A 20,722-nucleotide genomic window follows, 5' to 3' on the forward strand; every position below is an offset into this window, starting at 1 on the left:
TCTTAGACACTTTTTTCCCCTTTATTCTGCCCTGAGAACTGGATAAACAGATTCTGGTCGACCCTCCAAGTCTTGGACTGCTCCAGGTAATTGAGAACTACCCTGCGGACGTCCAGGGTATGGAAGTTTTCCTCCTTCTCGTTGGAAGTGTTTGGACAAAATGAGGGCAAAACCACATCCAGACCCCTATAAAAATGCGTAACGACTTTGGGCATAAAGGCGAGGTCTAGTCGAAGCATTATGCCATCAGAGTTTATAGATAGGAAGGGTTCTTGAACTGACAAGGCTTGCAATTCTCCTACGCGCCTAGCAGATTGCCTTGCGCAGGCGTGTACTACGGATGACTGAGAATGAACTTCAATCCAATATTGCGGCCAGCATGCAGCCAGCGGGTAAGGAAAGGGTGAATCAAACACCCGAAAACTCCGCCCATATGACCAAAAACCGGTCCCACCAAATTCAGGTGACAGGTTCCCTTTAAGGGGTAGAGAAGACAAGGGTTCAAAGGGTGAATGAGTTAAACTATTGAGTACTAAATTTAGGTCCCGGGGGAACATGACTAGGGAGACTAGGACGTAGTCTACTTTCTGAAGTTATGAATCTTTTGATCCAGCGATGGCCAGCTAGATCCTGTTCAAAAAAAGGAACTAAGGGCCGATGCCTGAACTTTTAGAGTACTCTGGGAGAGCCCAAGATTTAACCCCTTCTGGAGGAAGTCTAAGATTTGAGAAATGTTGGGGTGGAAGGGATCAGGGACACTGGGAAGACACCAGGAAGAGAACTTCTTCCATACTTTGTTGTAGATGGCATTGGTCACCGGTTTCCTACTCTTCTGGAGAGTTTGGATAACACCATCAGAGAGACCTCTGGCTGTTAGAATGTTGGTCTCAGTAGCCAAGCAGCTAGATTCATCTTTTTGAGATCCAGATAAAGGAGGGGACCTTGAACAAGGAGATCGGATCTTTGAGGAAGAAGAATGGGACCTTCTTTGGTCATTCCCCTCAAGGTGCTGTACCAGCTCCGACCTGGCCGCAATGGGGCAATCAGGATTATTGTGACTTTGTCTGACCGGATTTTCTGAGGCGTCTGACAACATCAGAATTGGTGGGAAGGCGTAAGCCAAGTTGAAGGTCCATGGATGAATGAGAGCATCCACTCCCAGAGCCCCCTGCACGAGGCTGAGGGAGAAATATGTTTTTGACTTTGCGTTTTGGGCATTCGCAAAGTCGACCTCCGGAGTTCCCCATCTCGAGGTTAAGGTTAGGAAAACCTCCTGGTTCAGGCACCATTTTCCAGGATGTACGTCCTTCCTGCTGAGGAAGTCCGCCTTGGTGTTGTCTGAACCCTTCAGATGTACTGCGGAGATTGAAAGGTGTTTCTCCGCCCAGAGAAATATCCGAGCTGCCAATAGCTTCAGACTGGTATACTTCGTGCCCCTTGATGACGGAGATAAGCCACAGTCGTCACGTTGTCGGAGTAGACACGAATGTGATGGCCTTGGACTAGAGATGAGGCAGCTACCAGTGCTTCCTCTACTGCCTTTAATTCCCTCAGGTTGGAGGATCTGGAACTTATGTCTGAGGGCCATAGACCCTGAAAATATGTTTGTTCAACCACGGCACCCAAAGCTCTTCGGCTGGCATCTGTGTGAAGCACTTTCAGAGGGAGCTGATCCCAGCTTACCCTTCACCGAAGGTTCATGCCTTCTAGCCACCACGACAGGGCTGACTTCACATGTCCGGGAAAAGGAATTCTCCTGGACAGAGTGTTCCGATACTTTTGAGAATATAGGAGAACATGAGTCTGGGGGGTCCGTGTGTGTGCCTGGGCCCAGAATACCGCCTGAATGCACAAAGTTAGGGATCCCAGAATGGACATGAACTCCTTCAGGGTTAGGGATCTTTGTTGTTTGAATCTGGAGATTATTTGGCAGAGGTCGCGCTGACGATCTTCAGGAAGGAAGGACATCCTTTTCTCTGAGTCCAAGAGAATCCCCAGGAATTTCTTCCTTGTGGGCGGCTGTAGGTCCGACTTTTGGAGATTCGGGATCCAGCCCAGGGACTCGAGAATACCTAGAGTTTTTGATATATCTTGGTTCAGCTGAGATGTTGAAGGAGCCATGACAAGACAATCGTCTAGGTATGGGACCAGGCAGATTCCCTGAAGACGGAGGAAGATGACTGCTTCTCTCAAGATTTTCGAGAATACCCTCGGGGCCGAGGATACTCCGAAGGGGAGCACATTGAACTGGTAGTGAGTGATCGCGAACCTGAGGAACCCGCTGTGATCCGGATGGATTGGAACGTGATAATAGGTGTCCCTTAGGTCTGTCGTTCCCATCACCCAGTCTTGCCCAATAAGAGGGATTGCGGTCTTGACTGACTCCATCTTGAACCTCCGATACTTGATGACCTGGTTCAAGGGTTTTAAATTTATGACCAGTCTGCATTTCCCGGAGGGTTTCCTTATGAGGAATAAGCGAGAGTAATGCCTAAGTCCTGCTGAGGTACATGGGAGATCATTTTCTCTCGCAAGAGTTCCTGGATTTGAAGGAGAAAGGAGTCGAGGAGGTCTGGGGGTTGTTCCGGGGTAATTGTCAGGCAATGGGGGGGGCTCTCGAATTCCAATTTCAGCCCGAATTGTAATGTGTGGAGGAGCCACTGGTTCGTGGATCTGGACTGCCATTGGGTGAGAAACCGTGAGAGCCGGCCCCCAATCGAAGAGTCACTGTTTGTCCTGAGTCTGTTGCTGTTGAGGCACAAGGATATTCCTGCCTCTACTCCCCTTCGGGTAGCTCCAACGACCCGTTTTACCTTTTCCCCTAAAGTCCTTCTGGGAGGACTGGTCACGAGGGGGACCAAAAAACAGCTTCCTAGCAACCTTTTGTTCAGGAAGCGATTTCTTCCTGTCAGAGGCCTTGTCACGAATCGCTACTCCGTGGTGTCACTTATTCGTCACGTGTCTGCTCTCACACGTGACTTTGGGTTGTGCCTGAAAGGGTTAATCTATCTCCCCACTCTCCGTCCAGCATTCAACCTCTGTCCTATGCTGTAATGGGAGCATAAATCACACACCGACCCAGGCCACACACCCGCTCATACACACTGCCACCACTCATCGAATACACGGGCGATGAGTCCCAGAAATAACTAATCAAAATATGCCTATCACTCATAAGGCTCACACACCTCTAGGCTATGGATTCTTTAGAACATTCAAGGTTCAACTTATTAAAGTTTATACTTTAATAGAAAAAGGTTCAATGCTTACCAGAAAAAGGTATAAAAATATGATAATAAAAAGACATACAACTTATGCAAAACAGTATAAAATAAAGAGGAGGAAACTTACAGAAATCATCTAACTTGTAGTTGCTTTCTGCTCCCTGAGGGGGGGTGAATGTAGTTGTGGAACACATCAGCTTTTCAGGCCGCCCTCATCATGTGAACACAATTCTCTGTCTGCAGCCTAAATTTATAACTTTGGTCTGAGGTCAGGTTTCTAGAATGGCCCCTCAGGCCAATATCATAACTGCTGCTTGTTTGATTGGGCCACGGCCACGCTACTAATGAATATATATTATTTTCCTCTGGAGACACGTGTGAAATGATTCCCAGGGATACCTTCCTTCAAGCAGCATTTAGCATCTCCCCTCCAAGATCTCAGAGGTGTCAAGTGTTCCTTTGTTCTTGGCTCTAGCTAGACCCACCGGTGAGATATGGAGACAGAATTCCTACTCTTCCCAAAGAAGTACATATTAACACCTAGGTGCCACTGGCCTTCAGGACAGATGCTACATTATCACTAGACAGATGTCAGAGGTCACTACACATATATACATATATATATATATATATATATATATATATATATATATATATATATATATATATATATATATATATATACACACATATTCCACCACAGGCCTTATCCAGGATATCATCCAGTACTGGCCCGAACACATGGTGACCCTGAAAGGGGATGACGCAGAGTTTGCTTTTAAAGGTAATGTCGCCTCCCCAAGATTTCAGCCAAAGAGCTCTCCTGGCTGAGTTTGAGAGAACTAGGGACCGTGCGGCCACACGAACGGACTCTCCTGAAGCATCGGCTAAGAATCCGGAAGCCTTTTGAAGAAGGGGAAGGGAGTCCAGGATTTCCTCTCTGGGAGAGATGTTCCTCTAATTTGCGAAGCCAGAGGACCAGGGCCCTGGCGACGCAAGTAGAAGCAATATTTGCTTTAAGAAGAGGACTCCCAGGACTTCTTTAGGTGGCTCTCTATTTTTTGATCCATTGGATCTTTCAATTGAGAAGAGTCCTCAAATGGGAGAGACATCTATTTGGTGACTTTAGAGACCTGAACGTCCACTCTGGGAACCTCCCAAATAGAATTATCACCATCTAAGTGAAACCGGTTTTTAAAGTCTGAAGGAACACTAAGGCCCTTCTCTGGGGAAGCCCACTCTTAGAAAATGAGATTTTGAACATTTTCATGTATAGGAAACCCTTTTTTAGGCTTGGGTTTCAGACCTCCAAACATTACATCCTGCACGGAATGTTTTTCCTCCACTTCCTCAACACCCATGGTGCTTCTTACTATGGAGACCAGCTCATCTATATCCTCAGAGGAAAAGTAATATTTTTTCCCCATCAGCTCTAGGGGTGGATGTAGAGCCCTCATTCTCCCAATTATCATCTGACTCAGAGGAATGGACCTCACCTGAGTCAGAATCAGTATTAACTGGGGCCATTTTCCTCTTTTAGGAGGAGGAGGATGCGACACTTGAGGTTGGGAGAAGGCCCCCATGGGGGATTGTACCTCCTGTTTAATCAAGCTTTTAATGCTGTCCAGGAGGGAGGGCTGTTCAGCACGTAATAGGTCATCCGTACAGGGTGAACACTGGGATCTGCAGATGAAGCAGAGGGTTTGTCGCCGTCCATGGTCAAGCTGTATACAGTCACAGAGAGACAGGGAAACCGTGTCTTACCTGGAGGCCCAGACCAGGATATGAAGGTATCGAGGTCCCCAGCGATAATCACGTACTCCTCCCCCTTCAGTCCATAGGGAGGCTTGAGACGACCCTATCCTGTTGGCGATTCCCCTCGGCGGCAACCGAAATAATGGAGCCCCAGGCCGCGAACCGGAAGTGTGGTGACATCACATCCGGCGCGCGCGAACCCCAGAACTCCACACACACGCTGGAGAAGGAGGACCCCGGCAGCACGTCACCGCCCCGCTTTGCCCCTAACAGGCGCGGGAGGGGTGGAAAGGAGGGCCCGAGTCCACCGATAGAGATGGAGACGGAGCGCAGCGCGTGGAGGAGGAGAGGATTACCGCCCGACCTCGGCTGCCCGGCGGTAAGAAAATCCAGGTGCTCCGTTCACCAGCCACGACAGCACCTGCAGGACCTCTTCATGCCCCACTGGGGGACAGGAAAAACACTGGAGATAGCAGGAAGGAGAGGCTTATTTAACCTCTTTGTCTTCATGTCCCCTATTAGGGTGGGGAGACATCCTCCAAGGTGATTGTCGTGGAAGGCGACTAGAGAAAAGAAGCTTTAGGAACCTTGAGTCCTGCAGAAATTCTGATGTAACCTTGGCCAGATCTGTGCCTTGCCACAATTCTGTCTCTGAGCTCCTTGGCCAGTTCCTTTGGCCTCATGATTCTCATTTGGTTTGACATGCACTGTGAGGTCTTATCTAGACAGGTGTGCGCCGCTCCAAATCAAGTCCTATCAGTTTAATTATACACAGCTGGACTCCAATGAAGGAGTAGAACCATCTCAAGGAGGATCACAAGGAAATGGACAGCATGGGACTTGCATATGAGTGTCTGAGCAATGGGTCTGAAGACTTATGAACATGTGATATTTCAGTTTTTCTCTTTTAATAAATATGCAAAAATTTCTACATTTCTGTTTTTTTTTCAGTCAAGATGGGGGCAGAGTGAACATTAATGAGAAAAAATGAACTTTATTGAATTTACCAAATAGCTGCAATGAAACAAAGAGTGAAAAATTTAAAGGGGTCTGAATATTTTCCGCACTCACTGAATACACGTCCCTCTCCAATGCCTGCACTCGTTAGTCACCCCGTCACTACACTAGAACTACGGGCGGGGGGTTAGCCAGGAACGTGGCCAGTGTTTTACCATCTGACAAACGTTATATAGGAACTACAGTCATTTTTTTAACTAAATGGAAGGATGAGTCGTGATCCCTAAAGGGTTAATTGAGGAATAAGAACATACAGGCAGGTGGTTGCCAACCACCCACCTGTTGTGCCCGACACCGATCTCTGCCGGCTCAGAGAAGTCACGGACCGCTCCTGTGGCTTCACTCGAGCTCACAGAGCAGCACCTTCTGTGCCTATGGGGCATCATGTCCAACATCATGCTGACTGGTAGCCAGCACCTTGCAGTCAGGAATGATCAGGACTTCGGAAGAGGCCCCGGCCATAGAGTAGAGCTGTAGTGAAGGTGCTGCTCTGTGGTCAAGAGGTCAACGGAGGCTGCAGACCCACCAGCGGGAGCAGTCCACGACAGCGTTAAGAGGGCAGAAAAGTGGCAGAACCTGCAGGTAGGGAGCAACCACCCACCAGTAAGAGCCTACAGAGTCCCAGAGAATCACAACTAAGCAGACAGGAACCGGACAATCGAGAAAACTCACCTAGAGCAGGAATCCCATCCAGCTCCCGCACCTGAAAGACAAAGTAAGAATGATACCGTCGGCTGCGCCCCCCAAAGTCCAACCTCTGCGGTCCAAAACATGGTGCTGGACTGGATACCACACCCACACCAATTCATCACCCAACAAGCAACTATCCGAGGAAGATATCTCACCCCTCAACCACTATCGCCCCCCACCAACTACCCCACTGACCGTAGAAAGAGGATATCACCCCCCATTACCCCACTGACCATAGAAGGTGTTGCCCCGCCCACCACACACGGTAGAAGGTGTTGCCCCGCCCACCACACACGGTAGAAGGTGTTGCCCCGCCCACCACACACGGTAGAAGGTGTTGCCCCGCCCACCACACACGGTAGAAGGTGTTGCCCCGCCCACCACACACGGTAGAAGGTGTTGCCCCGCCCACCACACACGGTAGAAGGTGTTGCCCCGCCCACCACACACGGTAGAAGGTGTTGCCCCGCCCACCACACACACCACCCACATAAATGGGAAATGTTTAAGAACATCCTAAATAGGCAGTGTAAGCGGTTTATAGCTTGTGGGAATAAAAGGACTAGAAATAGGAAAAACCCAATGTGGCTAAACAAAGAAGTAAGACAGGCAATTAACAGTAAAAAGAAAGCATTTGCACTACTAAAGCAGGATGGCACCATTGAAGCTCTAAAAAACTATAGGGAGAAAAATACTTTATCTAAAAAACTAATTAAAGCTGCCAAAAAGGAAACAGAGAAGCACATTGCTAAGGAGAGTAAAACTAATCCCAAACTGTTCTTCAACTATATCAATAGTAAAAGAATAAAAACTGAAAATGTAGGCCCCTTAAAAAATAGTGAGGAAAGAATGGTTGTAGATGACGAGGAAAAAGCTAACATATTAAACACCTTCTTCTCCACGGTATTCACGGTGGAAAATGAAATGCTAGGTGAAATCCCAAGAAGCAATGAAAACCCTATATTAAGGGTCACCAATCTAACCCAAGAAGAGGTGCGAAACCGGCTAAATAAGATTAAAATAGATAAATCTCCGGGTCCGGATGGCATACACCCACGAGTACTAAGAGAACTAAGTAATGTAATAGATAAACCATTATTTCTTATTTTTAGTGACTCTATAGCGACAGGGTCTGTTCCGCAGGACTGGCGCATAGCAAATGTGGTGCCAATATTCAAAAAGGGCTCTAAAAGTGAACCTGGAAATTATAGGCCAGTAAGTCTAACCTCTATTGTTGGTAAAATATTTGAAGGGTTTCTGAGGGATGTTATTCTGGATTATCTCAATGAGAATAACTGTTTAACTCCATATCAGCATGGGTTTATGAGAAATCGCTCCTGTCAAACCAATCTAATCAGTTTTTATGAAGAGGTAAGCTATAGGCTGGACCACGGTGAGTCATTGGACGTGGTATATCTCGATTTTTCCAAAGCGTTTGATACAAGAGGTTGGTACACAAAATGAGAATGCTTGGTCTGGGGGAAAATGTGTGTAAATGGGTTAGTAACTGGCTTAGTGATAGAAAGCAGAGGGTGGTTATAAATGGTATAGTCTCTAACTGGGTCGCTGTGACCAGTGGGGTACCGCAGGGGTCGGTATTGGGACCTGTTCTCTTCAACATATTCATTAATGATCTGGTAGAAGGTTTACACAGTAAAATATCGATATTTGCAGATGATACAAAACTATGTAAAGCAGTTAATACAAGAGAAGATAGTATTCTGCTACAGATGGATCTGGATAAGTTGGAAACTTGGGCTGAAAGGTGGCAGATGAGGTTTAACAATGATAAATGTAAGGTTATACACATGGGAAGAGGGAATCAATATCACCATTACACACTGAACGGGAAACCACTGGGTAAATCTGACAGGGAGAAGGACTTGGGGATCCTAGTTAATGATAAACTTACCTGGAGCAGCCAGTGCCAGGCAGCAGCTGCCAAGGCAAACAGGATCATGGGGTGCATTAAAAGAGGTCTGGATACACATGATGAGAGCATTATACTGCCTCTGTACAAATCCCTAGTTAGACCGCACATGGAGTACTGTGTCCAGTTTTGGGCACCGGCGCTCAGGAAGGATATAATGGAACTAGAGAGAGTACAAAGGAGGGCAACAAAATTAATAAAGGGGATGGGAGAACTACAATACCCAGATAGATTAGCGAAATTAGGATTATTTAGTCTAGAAAAAAGACGACTGAGGGGCGATCTAATAACCATGTATAAGTATATAAGGGGACAATACAAATATCTCGCTGAGGATCTGTTTATACCAAGGAAGGTGACGGGCACAAGGGGGCATTCTTTGCGTCTGGAGGAGAGAAGGTTTTTCCACCAACATAGAAGAGGATTCTTTACTGTTAGGGCAGTGAGAATCTGGAATTGCTTGCCTGAGGAGGTGGTGATGGCGAACTCAGTCGAGGGGTTCAAGAGAGGCCTGGATGTCTTCCTGGAGCAGAACAATATTGTATCATACAATTATTAGGTTCTGTAGAAGGACGTAGATCTGGGGATTTATTATGATGGAATATAGGCTGAACTGGATGGACAAATGGCTTTTTTCGGCCTTACTATGTTACACGGTAGAAGGTGTTGCCCCGCCCACCACACACGGTAGAAGGTGTTGCCCCGCCCACCACACACGGTAGAAGGTGTTGCCCCGCCCACCACACACGGTAGAAGGTGTTGCCCCGCCCACCACACACGGTAGAAGGTGTTGCCCCGCCCACCACACACGGTAGAAGGTGTTGCCCCGCCCACCACACACGGTAGAAGGTGTTGCCCCGCCCACCACACGCAGTAGAAGGTTTTGTTCCGCCCACCACACACGGTAGAAGGTGTTGCCCCGCCCACCACACACAGTAGGTTTTGCCCCGCCCACCACACGCAGTAGAAGGTTTTGCCCCGCCCACCACACAGTAGAAGGGTAACACCCCTGCGTAAAAGGGGCGGGTCATCCAGTGACTGCCGAGTCAGGTAGCCAATGACGAATAGAGGGCGTGTCTTACCTGGGAGCGGCTCCCTGCCTCCGTGCAGCCATTGGCCAGGAGACTGAGGGCGAGTTCCAGGTTCCTGCGTGAGGTTCCGAGAACAGCAGCCCGCGCCGGATCCGTAAACAGCGCAAGCAGAAGCGCCAGTCCGCCCCGCTTCCGGAAGAGCTCGGCGCCCCCCGCCCGGGACACATGGCGGCTCCGCAACTCACTCAGCGCCCTCCCGAGAGCTGCTGGGTCCTCAACCGCCGCCGCCAGCCGAGACAGACAGGAAGAAAGCGACGAACTAGACATCAGGGCTGACACCAGAGCGGATGCAGGACAGCGCATGCGCATCCACGTCTGTCACCGCCAAGCATGCCGGGACGCGAGTTTGCACTTCCAAGGTCCTCTGTGGTGGGAGTGTCAGGGAAGTGGCAGTCTCTGGGAGCTGCAGCCGCTCATTGGCTGTGCAGCTCCCTGCTTTGATTGGCTGCCAGGCTGCAATTGGCCTGACGCTGATTGGTGCATCAGGGCAGCGTGGGGCGGGCTTAGAAGCTGGAGGCGCCGCGCATTCAGGAGCGCGCTCAGTCAGTCAGTCCGGACTAGTCTGCGCATGTGTGATGGCTGCTCTCCAGTCTAATATCATTGTGCCCCTGGGAAAGAGCCTAATAGGGAGGGAGGAGAGCGGCCAGCGGGCCAGGACCTGCACCCACAGCGGGAGGGGTCGTCAGGGGAATGTATGGAGAGCTCCTGCAGAGCACTGCACACGGGGCAATGCAGGGTGACAGTCTGCAGAGCATCACTTCCCTACCTGTATCTGCAGAGCATCGCTTCCCTACCTGTATCTGCAGAGCATCGCTTCCCTACCTGTATCTGCAGAGCATCACTTCCCTACCTGTATCTGCAGAGCATCACTTCCCTACCTGTGCCTGTATCTGCAGAGCATCGCTTCCCTACCCGTGCCTGTATCTGCAGAGCATCGCTTCCCTACCTGTGCCTGTATCTGCAGAGCATCACTTCCCTACCTGTATCTGCAGAGCATCACTTCCCTTCCTGTGCGTGTATCTGCAGAGCATCACTTCCCCACCTGTGCGTGTATCTGCAGAGCATCACTTCCCTACCTGTGCCTGTATCTGCAGAGCATCACTTCCCTACCTGTGCATGTATCTGCAGAGCATCACTTCCCTACCTGTGCGTGTATCTGCAGAGCATCACTTCCCTACCTGTGCCTGTATCTGCAGAGCATCACTTCCCTACCTGTGCCTGTATCTGCAGAGCATCACTTCCCTACCTGTGCCTGTATCTGCAGAGCATCGCTTCCCTACCTGTATCTGTAGAGCATCGCTTCCCTACCTGTATCTGCAGAGCATCGCTTCCCTACCTGTGCCTGTATCTGCAGAGCATCGCTTCCCTACCTGTGCCTGTATCTGCAGAGCATCGCTTCCCTTCCTGTGCGTGTATCTGCAGAGCATCACTTCCCTACCTGTGCCTGTATCTGCAGAGCATCACTTCCCTACCTGTGCCTGTATCTGCAGAGCATCACTTCCCTACCTGTGCCTGTATCTGCAGAGCATCACTTCCCTACCTGTGCCTGTATCTGCAGAGCATCACTTCCCTGCCTGTATCTGCAGAGCCTCACTTCCCTACCTGTGCCTGTATCTGCAGAGCATCACTTCCCTACCTGTGCCTGTATCTGCAGAGCATCACTTCCCTACCTGTGCCTGTATCTGCAGAGCATCGCTTCCCTACCTGTATCTGCAGAGCATCACTTCCCTACCTGTATCTGCAGAGCATCGCTTCCCTACCTGTATCTGCAGAGCATCGCTTCCCTACCTGTATCTGCAGAGCATCGCTTCCCTACCTGTATCTGCAGAGCATCACTTCCCTACCTGTGCGTGTATCTGCAGAGCATCACTTCCCTACCTGTGCCTGTATCTGCAGAGCATCACTTCCCTACCTGTGCCTGTATCTGCAGAGCATCACTTCCCTACCTGTGCCTGTATCTGCAGAGCATCACTTCCCTACCTGTGCCTGTATCTGCAGAGCATCACTTCCCTGCCTGTATCTGCAGAGCATCACTTCCCTACCTGTGCGTGTATCTGCAGAGCATCATTTCCCTACCTGTGCCTGTATCTGCAGAGCATCACTTCCCTACCTGTGCCTGTATCTGCAGAGCATCACTTCCCTACCTGTGCGTGTATCTGCAGAGCATCACTTCCCTACCTGTGCCTGTATCTGCAGAGCATCGCTTCCCTACCTGTATCTGCAGAGCATCGCTTCCCTACCTGTATCTGCAGAGCATCGCTTCCCTACCTGTATCTGCAGAGCATCGCTTCCCTACCTGTGCCTGTATCTGCAGAGCATCACTTCCCTACCTGTGCCTGTATCTGCAGAGCATCACTTCCCTTCCTGTGCGTGTATCTGCAGAGCATCACTTCCCTACCTGTGCGTGTATCTGCAGAGCATCACTTCCCTACCTGTGCCTGTATCTGCAGAGCATCACTTCCCTACCTGTGCCTGTATCTGCAGAGCATCACTTCCCTACCTGTGCCTGTATCTGCAGAGCATCACTTCCCTACCTGTGCCTGTATCTGCAGAGCATCACTTCCCTGCCTGTATCTGCAGAGCATCACTTCCCTACCTGTGCCTGTATCTGCAGAGCATCACTTCCCTACCTGTGCCTGTATCTGCAGAGCATCACTTCCCTACCTGTGCCTGTATCTGCAGAGCATCACTTCCCTGCCTGTATCTGCAGAGCCTCACTTCCCTACCTGTGCCTGTATCTGCAGAGCATCACTTCCCTACCTGTGCCTGTATCTGCAGAGCATCACTTCCCTACCTGTGCCTGTATCTGCAGAGCATCACTTCCCTACCTGTGCCTGTATCTGCAGAGCATCACTTCCCTACCTGTGCCTGTATCTGCAGAGCATCACTTCCCTACCTGTGCCTGTATCTGCAGAGCATCACTTCCCTACCTGTGCCTGTATCTGCAGAGCATCACTTCCCTACCTGTGCGTGTATCTGCAGAGCATCACTTCCCTACCTGTGCGTGTATCTGCAGAGCATCACTTCCCTACCTGTGCGTGTATCTGCAGAGCATCACTTCCCTACCTGTGCGTGTATCTGCAGAGCATCACTTCCCTACCTGTGCGTGTATCTGCAGAGCATCACTTCCCTACCTGTGCCTGTATCTGCAGAGCATCACTTCCCTACCTGTGCCTGTATCTGCAGAGCATCACTTCCCTACCTGTGCCTGTATCTGCAGAGCATCACTTCCCTGCCTGTATCTGCAGAGCCTCACTTCCCTACCTGTGCCTGTATCTGCAGAGCATCACTTCCCTACCTGTGCCTGTATCTGCAGAGCATCACTTCCCTACCTGTGCCTGTATCTGCAGAGCATCACTTCCCTACCTGTGCCTGTATCTGCAGAGCATCACTTCCCTACCTGTGCCTGTATCTGCAGAGCATCACTTCCCTACCTGTGCCTGTATCTGCAGAGCATCACTTCCCTACCTGTGCCTGTATCTGCAGAGCATCACTTCCCTACCTGTGCCTGTATCTGCAGAGCATCACTTCCCTACCTGTGCCTGTATCTGCAGAGCATCACTTCCCTACCTGTGCGTGTATCTGCAGAGCATCACTTCCCTACCTGTGCGTGTATCTGCAGAGCATCACTTCCCTACCTGTGCGTGTATCTGCAGAGCATCACTTCCCTACCTGTGCGTGTATCTGCAGAGCATCACTTCCCTACCTGTGCGTGTATCTGCAGAGCATCACTTCCCTACCTGTGCGTGTATCTGCAGAGCATCACTTCCCTACCTGTGCGTGTATCCGTACTGACTGAGCGCACTCCTGAATGCGCGGCGCCTTCCAGCTTCTAAGCCCGCCCCACGCTGCCCTGATGCACCAATCAGCGTCAGGCCAATTGCAGCCTGGCAGCCAATCATAGCACGGAGCTGCACAGCCAATGAGCGGCTGCAGCTCCCAGAGACTGCCACTTCCACTACACAACTTACCTTCGAAGTGCAAACTCTCGTCCCGGTCGGAGGTGCTGGACGTTACCGCAAAGTCCCGGAGCTCTCACGGTAACGGCAGCTCAGCGACACAATGCAGGAAGGAGTGACACACTGACACACGAGGTAATCACCCCAAATGTTCAAAGCTGGGAATACGACCCGAGAGCGGCCCCAAATGTAGGCAGACTGAGGGGTCCTAGCTCAACCGGGGGAGGGGTATTGACCCCATATTTTCAGGGTGTGTAGAGGAACAAATCAAGAGTATGGGGTAACTTTTCAGAATTTTTGGGGTCAACGTGGCTGGGAGGGCATTTTTTGGGGGAGGGGGCACAACTTTTGGGGTGCCCTCAAAATCACAACCCAAAATTTTTACATTACTGGTCCACTAGAGCTAGGGGTACTCTACACACCCTGAATATTTGGGGTCGATAGCCCCAAACCGGGCTGAGCATCAACCCCCCAAAGTGACCCTGCGATAGACTTCAATGTTGGGACAGGGTCACTTTGAACCCCCATATCTCTGAGGGGAAGCGCCGCTGGCAAACTGCCGGGAATATTTTTGAAGTAAAATCTACCCCGATTCTATTGAGCAACACTGCAAGTCTCTCCGACCTTTCCCGCGACGATCTGGGGGTTCAAAATTGGGGGTACCATGCGTGAGTGGCCCCGATTTAACTCCCGAAGTCCACTTACCAGGAGGCTGCCAATAAGTTCCTGTCAGGTTTCACTAACACTCTTGATCACTCTTTCTTTTTCAGGAAACTTTACGCCAGACACACGTCCCTGACAGAGATGCAGGACGAGACTGAACACAACATGACGGGGAGGTCATGGGAGTCAGAGACTACTACAGCAACCTCTTCTCCCGAAGTCCACCGGCCAGGAGGCTGCCAATAAGTTCCTGTCAGGTTTCACTAACACTCAGTGACCCCCCAAAGTGACCTTGCCCCAGCAATAGACTTCAATATTGGGACAGGGTCACTTTGTACCCTTATATCTCTGAGGTGAAGCGCCACCGGCAAACTGTCAGGAATATTTTTGTAGTAAAATGTACCCCGATTCTATTGAGCCGCACGGCTAGTTTCTCCGACCTTTCCTCACGACGATATGGGGGTTCAAAGTTACATTGGGTACCCCCAACAATTAGAAGCAAATTTCTCCTTGTACTGTGGGTCAAGAAAGGTGCACAGACAGTATTTCATGGTAGAAAAAATGTCTTTCACGCAAGGGACTTGGGAATGGCATCTTTTCATGAATTCTGGCATGTGTGGCAGACTACAAAGATTCAAACGTTTAGTGTCCTCACCGGGAATAATACCAACCATCCTCTCCTCCTCATGATGCATAGCCTCCTCCTCTTCAGGCTATCCTTGCTGGACAGGCATGAAGCTGGGATTGGGAGTCCCCTCTGTAGTGCAGAGCAAAAAATCCTGTTCCTCCTCCTCCTGTTCCTCGTCATCACTCATATAGAAGGGTTAATGTTTTGCCTTTAATTGCTAGAATGTGTTTAGTAAGTGTTTAGTTGTGCAAGCAGTCTGGTAGTCTCCTCTTCAAGGATTTGATACTTCTTATATGTTTTCAATAGTCAGCAAACAACATGTTCTGGATACATGGTAAATAAAGGTCAGCATGACCTGGGGTAACAGGAGGGATACATGAAGTACACTGAGTTACATTTGTTGTAAATGGTATAAAATACTGCCTCTTGCTCCATTAGATCAGATAAAGTTACTTGCTCACAATCCGTGTGCGGTATACTTTTTCTCCATTCGCGCTTGTCAATGAAGGGGCGTAACCTCCTGATCTGGCCTCACTAGTGATCTGGCATATCTGACATTGGGTCAGAACGCAAAAAGCTACGACATGCTGCGATTGTCTCGGACCGAGGAAAACTCTCGGCTCACTCGCACCCATATAAGTCTATGGGTGCGAGTGAGACAGCGCACACCACTCAGATATCATCCGAGTAATGTGCGTTATAAGCGGACCCCAGCAATGGAGAAGATGGAGAAATTCATTTCTCCGCCTCCTCCGCAGCTGTGCTCCGATCCCTGTGCGAGAGAATCGGAGCACAGACGCATGACACTCGGCTCCTGCTCTGGTGCGAGCAGGAGCCAAGTCATTAGCATATCGCTTCCGATGATCTCGCATCGGATGCAATACGCCAGTGTGACGCCGGCCTAAGTCTAATAACTGCTGCATTCTGTTTCTGTGTGAAGGACGCTATATTCTAAAATTCTGATGGGAAGGGTGAATGATGCCGCTGTGTGAGTTCTCTGTATTTTTTTGTCCTTGGTGTAGTACGCACTGGGAAATTTGTGTTGAAAGCAACAGTACTGTATTGAAGTAGAAAGAAATATTGTAAGTTAAAGTTGGAAGTTGAAAGTAAACTATGGTGCCTGTTTTTAGAAGGAAACTTGTAAGTGATTGTTTGGTCATCAGTGTGTGTTGTCACCTGCTTCTAGTTGTGTGATTGATATATAGCTAATTGAGGATGAACAAAAGGAGGTAGCCAACTGCACGGCTGATCTAGTAGGTTAGAAGCCTAACACATCTGGGCCTTCTTTAGTCAGCGGGTTTTTGTTGTGGGTGAGAGGCAAATAACATTCCCACGTTCCATGGAGCTGGGCTAGTAGGTTAGAGGTCTATCACATCTGGGCCTTCCTATGCTAGTCAGCTGATCTAATGAGTGAGAGGCAAAGAGCCTTCTCGTTAAATCCTGTAGGTCTACCAGGTGAGAGGCAAGGAGCCTTCCCGCTACTCCTTGACAGGCTCGCTCTGACTTTCTACATGTGACCCGTAGACTAGGTCCAGGCACACTAAAAGGGCATTTGCAGAATAAAGGCGAGCTGTCTGGAGAATAAGTTAAAGCCATGGGCAACTTGTTCTGTGTGCAGTCAGGGCCCCAATGGGATCTAGAACAGCTATACAGATTGTAAAAGACAGAGAAAGAAAGGAAGCAGTGAAAGATGTGGGACCAATATTAAAAAAGGCAAACATGCCGGAGTGTGGATGTTTGGATGTATAGAAGTGGCACAGTTTCAGAGAAGAGAATAGAGGTTGGATAAAAGACAAGGGAAGAGAGCAACAAGTGAATAAATGGTGTTGTGTTGCGGAGGAAATACAACAGTATGGAAGTAAAGAAACTACAGTAGGACATAAGGTGTATTATGACTGTTTTAATGCAGAAAAATCTATGACTATTACTGCTGCCGCCTCACCTTTGTATAACCAGAGACCCAGAGAAGACAGATGGACTTGTAAACACTGTGGTTAGACAACCCAGACTGGGTGACCTGTGCTACTGACCTAAGTGAATTGCACTAAATCCTGTCCGGACAAGATCACATGTAGTGACATGAGAAGCTGACACAGTAGTGTGGGTAGTGGGGACATTGACTCTTTGGGAGTAGGCTGATGTTAGTCCTGAGAGGGAGGAATTTGTAGAACAGCATGTCACCCCCACTGATCATTCGGTTACGTCCACCACCAGACAACCAACCACATCAGGATCAAGAGGGGTGAGTAGGGTAAGACAGATACAGGAGTAGTATCCCTAGAGCCCCTCTGACCAGCTAGCTACGCTAAAACAATTGCCTGACCCTGAGAACCAACCTTTCCCATTTTACAGACAAAGACAATACAACAGACATATAAGTGCACCTGGCAGACCTAGAGAGTTTGGGGAGTGTACAAAGGCAGATGACGTACTACGATACATAATTAAGACTTTTACAGATGTGACAAAAGGACGCTCAGTAGACTGATTTTGATTGACACTGGGGCAGCCAGGACTGTGATACACAAAGATTTGATAACGCCAGATATGATTACTAACGAGATTATGGAATGTGTGGGGGTAGCCAAGAGGTGCTTGCAAAACTCATTGCTAGTAACAATACCCCTATGAATTTGCTGGGAGCAGATGTGTTGAGTGCTATCCAGGCCACCATACAGCACTCTACTGAGGGTATTACAGTCACAAGTCCCCTTTTCAGATAAAAACTTGTGTAAGATTGCAGAAATGATGTATATGGCAAGAGCAGTGAAAGTAACGCCTGACACCAGAATGTCTGAGGACAGGGAAATTAGGTACCAGACGCCGTTTGGGCAAAGGGAAAAAAAACTGATGTGGGTCGGCTGCCATCATAGTAACATAGCAACATAGTAACATAGTTAGTAAGGCCGAAAAAAGACATTTGTCCATCCAGTTCAGCCTATATTCCATCATAATAAATACCCAGATCTACGTCCTTCTACAGAACCCAATAATTGTATGATACAATATTGTTCTGCTCCAGGAAGACATCCAGGCCTCTCTTGAACCCCTCGACTGAGTTCGCCATCACCACCTCCTCAGGCAAGCAATTCCAGATTCTCACTGCCCTAACAGTAAAGAATCCTCTTCTATGTTGGTGGAAAAACCTTCTCTCCTCCAGACGCAAAGAATGCCCCCTTGTGCCCGTCACCTTCCTTGGTATAAACAGATCCTCAGCGAGATATTTGTATTGTCCCCTTATATACTTATACATGGTTATTAGATCGCCCCTCAGTCGTCTTTTTTCTAGACTAAATAATCCTAATTTCGCTAATCTATCTGGGTATTGTAGTTCTCCCATCCCCTTTATTAATTTTGTTGCCCTCCTTTGTACTCTCTCTAGTTCCATTATATCCTTCCTGAGCACCGGTGCCCAAAACTGGACACAGTACTCCATGTGCGGTCTAACTAGGGATTTGTACAGAGGCAGTATAATGCTCTCGTCATGTGTATCCAGACCTCTTTTAATGCACCCCATGATCCTGTTTGCCTTGGCAGCTGCTGCCTGGCACTGGCTGCTCCAGGTAAGTTTATCATTAACTAGGATCCCCAAGTCCTTCTCCCTGTCAGATTTACCCAGTGGTTTCCCGTTCAGTGTGTAATGGTGATATTGATTCCCTCTTCCCATGTGTATAACCTTACATTTATCATTGTTAAACCTCATCTGCCACCTTTCAGCCCAAGTTTCCAACTTATCCAGATCCATCTGTAGCAGAATACTATCTTCTCTTGTATTAACTGCTTTACATAGTTTTGTATCATCTGCAAATATCGATATTTTACTGTGTAAACCTTCTACCAGATCATTAATGAATATGTTGAAGAGAACAGGTCCCAATACTGACCCCTGCGGTACCCCACTGGTCACAGCAACCCAGTTAGAGACTATACCATTTATAACCACCCTCTGCTTTCTATCACTAAGCCAGTTACTAACCCATTTACACACATTTTCCCCCAGACCAAGCATTCTCATTTTGTGTACCAACCTCTTGTGCGGCACGGTATCAAACGCTTTGGAAAAATCGAGATATACCACGTCCAATGACTTACCGTGGTCCAGCCTATAGCTTACCTCTTCATAAAAACTGATTAGATTGATAAAATTAAAAAAAGGAACCACTCCTTGTTTAAAGCAATACCCCATGAGCCTAGTCAAATCAATGGTCCTGGGCAGGGATATTAAAGAGTATGTTAAGGCAGTGGTTCTGGTGCAAAGATCTTCCCTCTGCAACACCCATTTGTATCCCATTAACTAAAAAAGGACCCAAGGGTTCCCCTGACACTTACAGAATGGTTCATGACCTAAGGGCTATTAATGAGGTTACAGAAAGTATGACCTTAATTGTACCTAACCCACACACCGTACTGTCACAGATCCCAGCAACGTTAAAATGTGTCACAGATATTTGATTTGGCAAATGCATTCTTCTCTGTACGTCTTCACCCCGATTGTCAGTATCTTTTTGCTTTTACTCACGAAGGTAAACTATACTGTTGGACGGTCCTCCCATGGGGAGGAAAGAACTCCCCTACCATCTATTCAACAGCAATGGCAAAGATCCTTGAGCAGTGGCAACCACCTCATCCACAGATTGTGTTATTGCAGTACATGGATGACCTCCTGCTCTGCTAATGTTTCCTTGCTAATGCTGTTTAGCAGAAAAAGGTTGCAAAGTCTCACGTGACAACCTACAGTATTGCAAACAAAAGGTGACATTTTTAGGCCACTGTATTGCTAAAGGTACAAGACACCTGACTAAAGAGAGAAAACAGGCAGTGCTGACACAACAGCATGGAGGAAAACCGCTTACTACTCCGCACAATTAGACCCAGTGATTAGAGGGTCTCCTATGTGTGTCCGTGCTGTAAGAGCTGCTGTATTACTGCTAGGCATGTGAGATCACACTGACTTTTCCTTTGACAATTTACTCCCAACATGACATTAATGCCATACTCGTACCTGTTCAAACAAAACACCCATCTATGGCCAGGCAGCTCAGACTTGAATGTGCTCTAATAGTAATTCCGGAATACGTCACCCTCAAAAGATGTAATGTTCTGAATCCAGCCACTCATCTGCCTGTGGATTCAGAAAAGGGGAATTGGTGACAGTATTAGCATGTGAGGAAGAGTACTCTGACACGACGCTCGAACATGACTGCATAGAACTGATGAGTCAGGAGACCGTGGGTTTTACACATGTTAATGAAAAACCTGTTCCTAATGCAGATTTTGAGGTTTTTATTTTTGTAGGTGGCTCCAGATACCACCAGGATGGGCGATTCTGGATATGCAGTAGTCTCCTAACATGAGGTAATCCGAGCTGCACCACTCCCTCCTCACATGAGGTAATCCGAGCTGAACCACTCCCTCCTCACATGAGGTAATCCGAGCTGAACCACTCCCTCCTCACATGAGGTAATCCGAGCTGAACCACTCCCTCCTCACATGAGGTAATCCGAGCTGAACCACTCCCTCCTCACATGAGGTAATCCGAGCTGAACCACTCCCTCCTCACATGAGGTAATCCGAGCTGAACCACTCCCTCCTCACATGAGGTAATCCGAGCTGAACCACTCCCTCCTCACATGAGGTAATCCGAGCTGAACCACTCCCTCCTCACATGAGGTAATCCGAGCTGAACCACTCCCTCCTCACATCAGGTAATCCGAGCTGAACCACTCCCTCCTCACATGAGGTAATCCGAGCTGAACCACTCCCTC

At 48.6% G+C, this 20,722-nt stretch overlaps 1 protein-coding gene and 1 long non-coding RNA gene across 3 annotated transcripts in view; one reads left to right on the forward strand and one right to left on the reverse strand.

Moving 5' to 3' along the window:
* The window catches only part of ARMC5 (armadillo repeat containing 5), a 44,078-nt gene extending 33,987 nt beyond the window's left edge, over nt 1-10,091 (reverse strand). Inside the window, exons 1-2 of one of the 2 annotated variants that reach the window (XM_069735269.1) lie at nt 9,699-10,091; nt 6,669-6,699 (exon numbers count right to left, since the gene is read on the reverse strand). In XM_069735269.1, the coding sequence (XP_069591370.1) occupies nt 6,669-6,699; nt 9,699-10,016 (349 nt within the window). In that variant the 5' untranslated portion in view covers nt 10,017-10,091. The remainder of the gene's footprint in view (nt 1-6,668; nt 6,700-9,698) is intronic. The other variant, XM_069735270.1, reaches the window with a different exon arrangement.
* Nucleotides 10,092-13,655: 3,564 nt separating this feature from the next.
* Nucleotides 13,656-15,420, forward strand: LOC138646062 (uncharacterized). Its single transcript, XR_011314825.1, has 2 exons — nt 13,656-13,801; nt 14,437-15,420. It is a non-coding gene; the product is annotated as an uncharacterized lncRNA (long non-coding RNA).
* Nucleotides 15,421-20,722: the final 5,302 nt, after the last annotated feature.

This window comes from Ranitomeya imitator, chromosome 7, assembly GCF_032444005.1.
Source record: "Ranitomeya imitator isolate aRanImi1 chromosome 7, aRanImi1.pri, whole genome shotgun sequence".
Taxonomy (NCBI): Eukaryota; Metazoa; Chordata; class Amphibia; order Anura; family Dendrobatidae; genus Ranitomeya; species Ranitomeya imitator.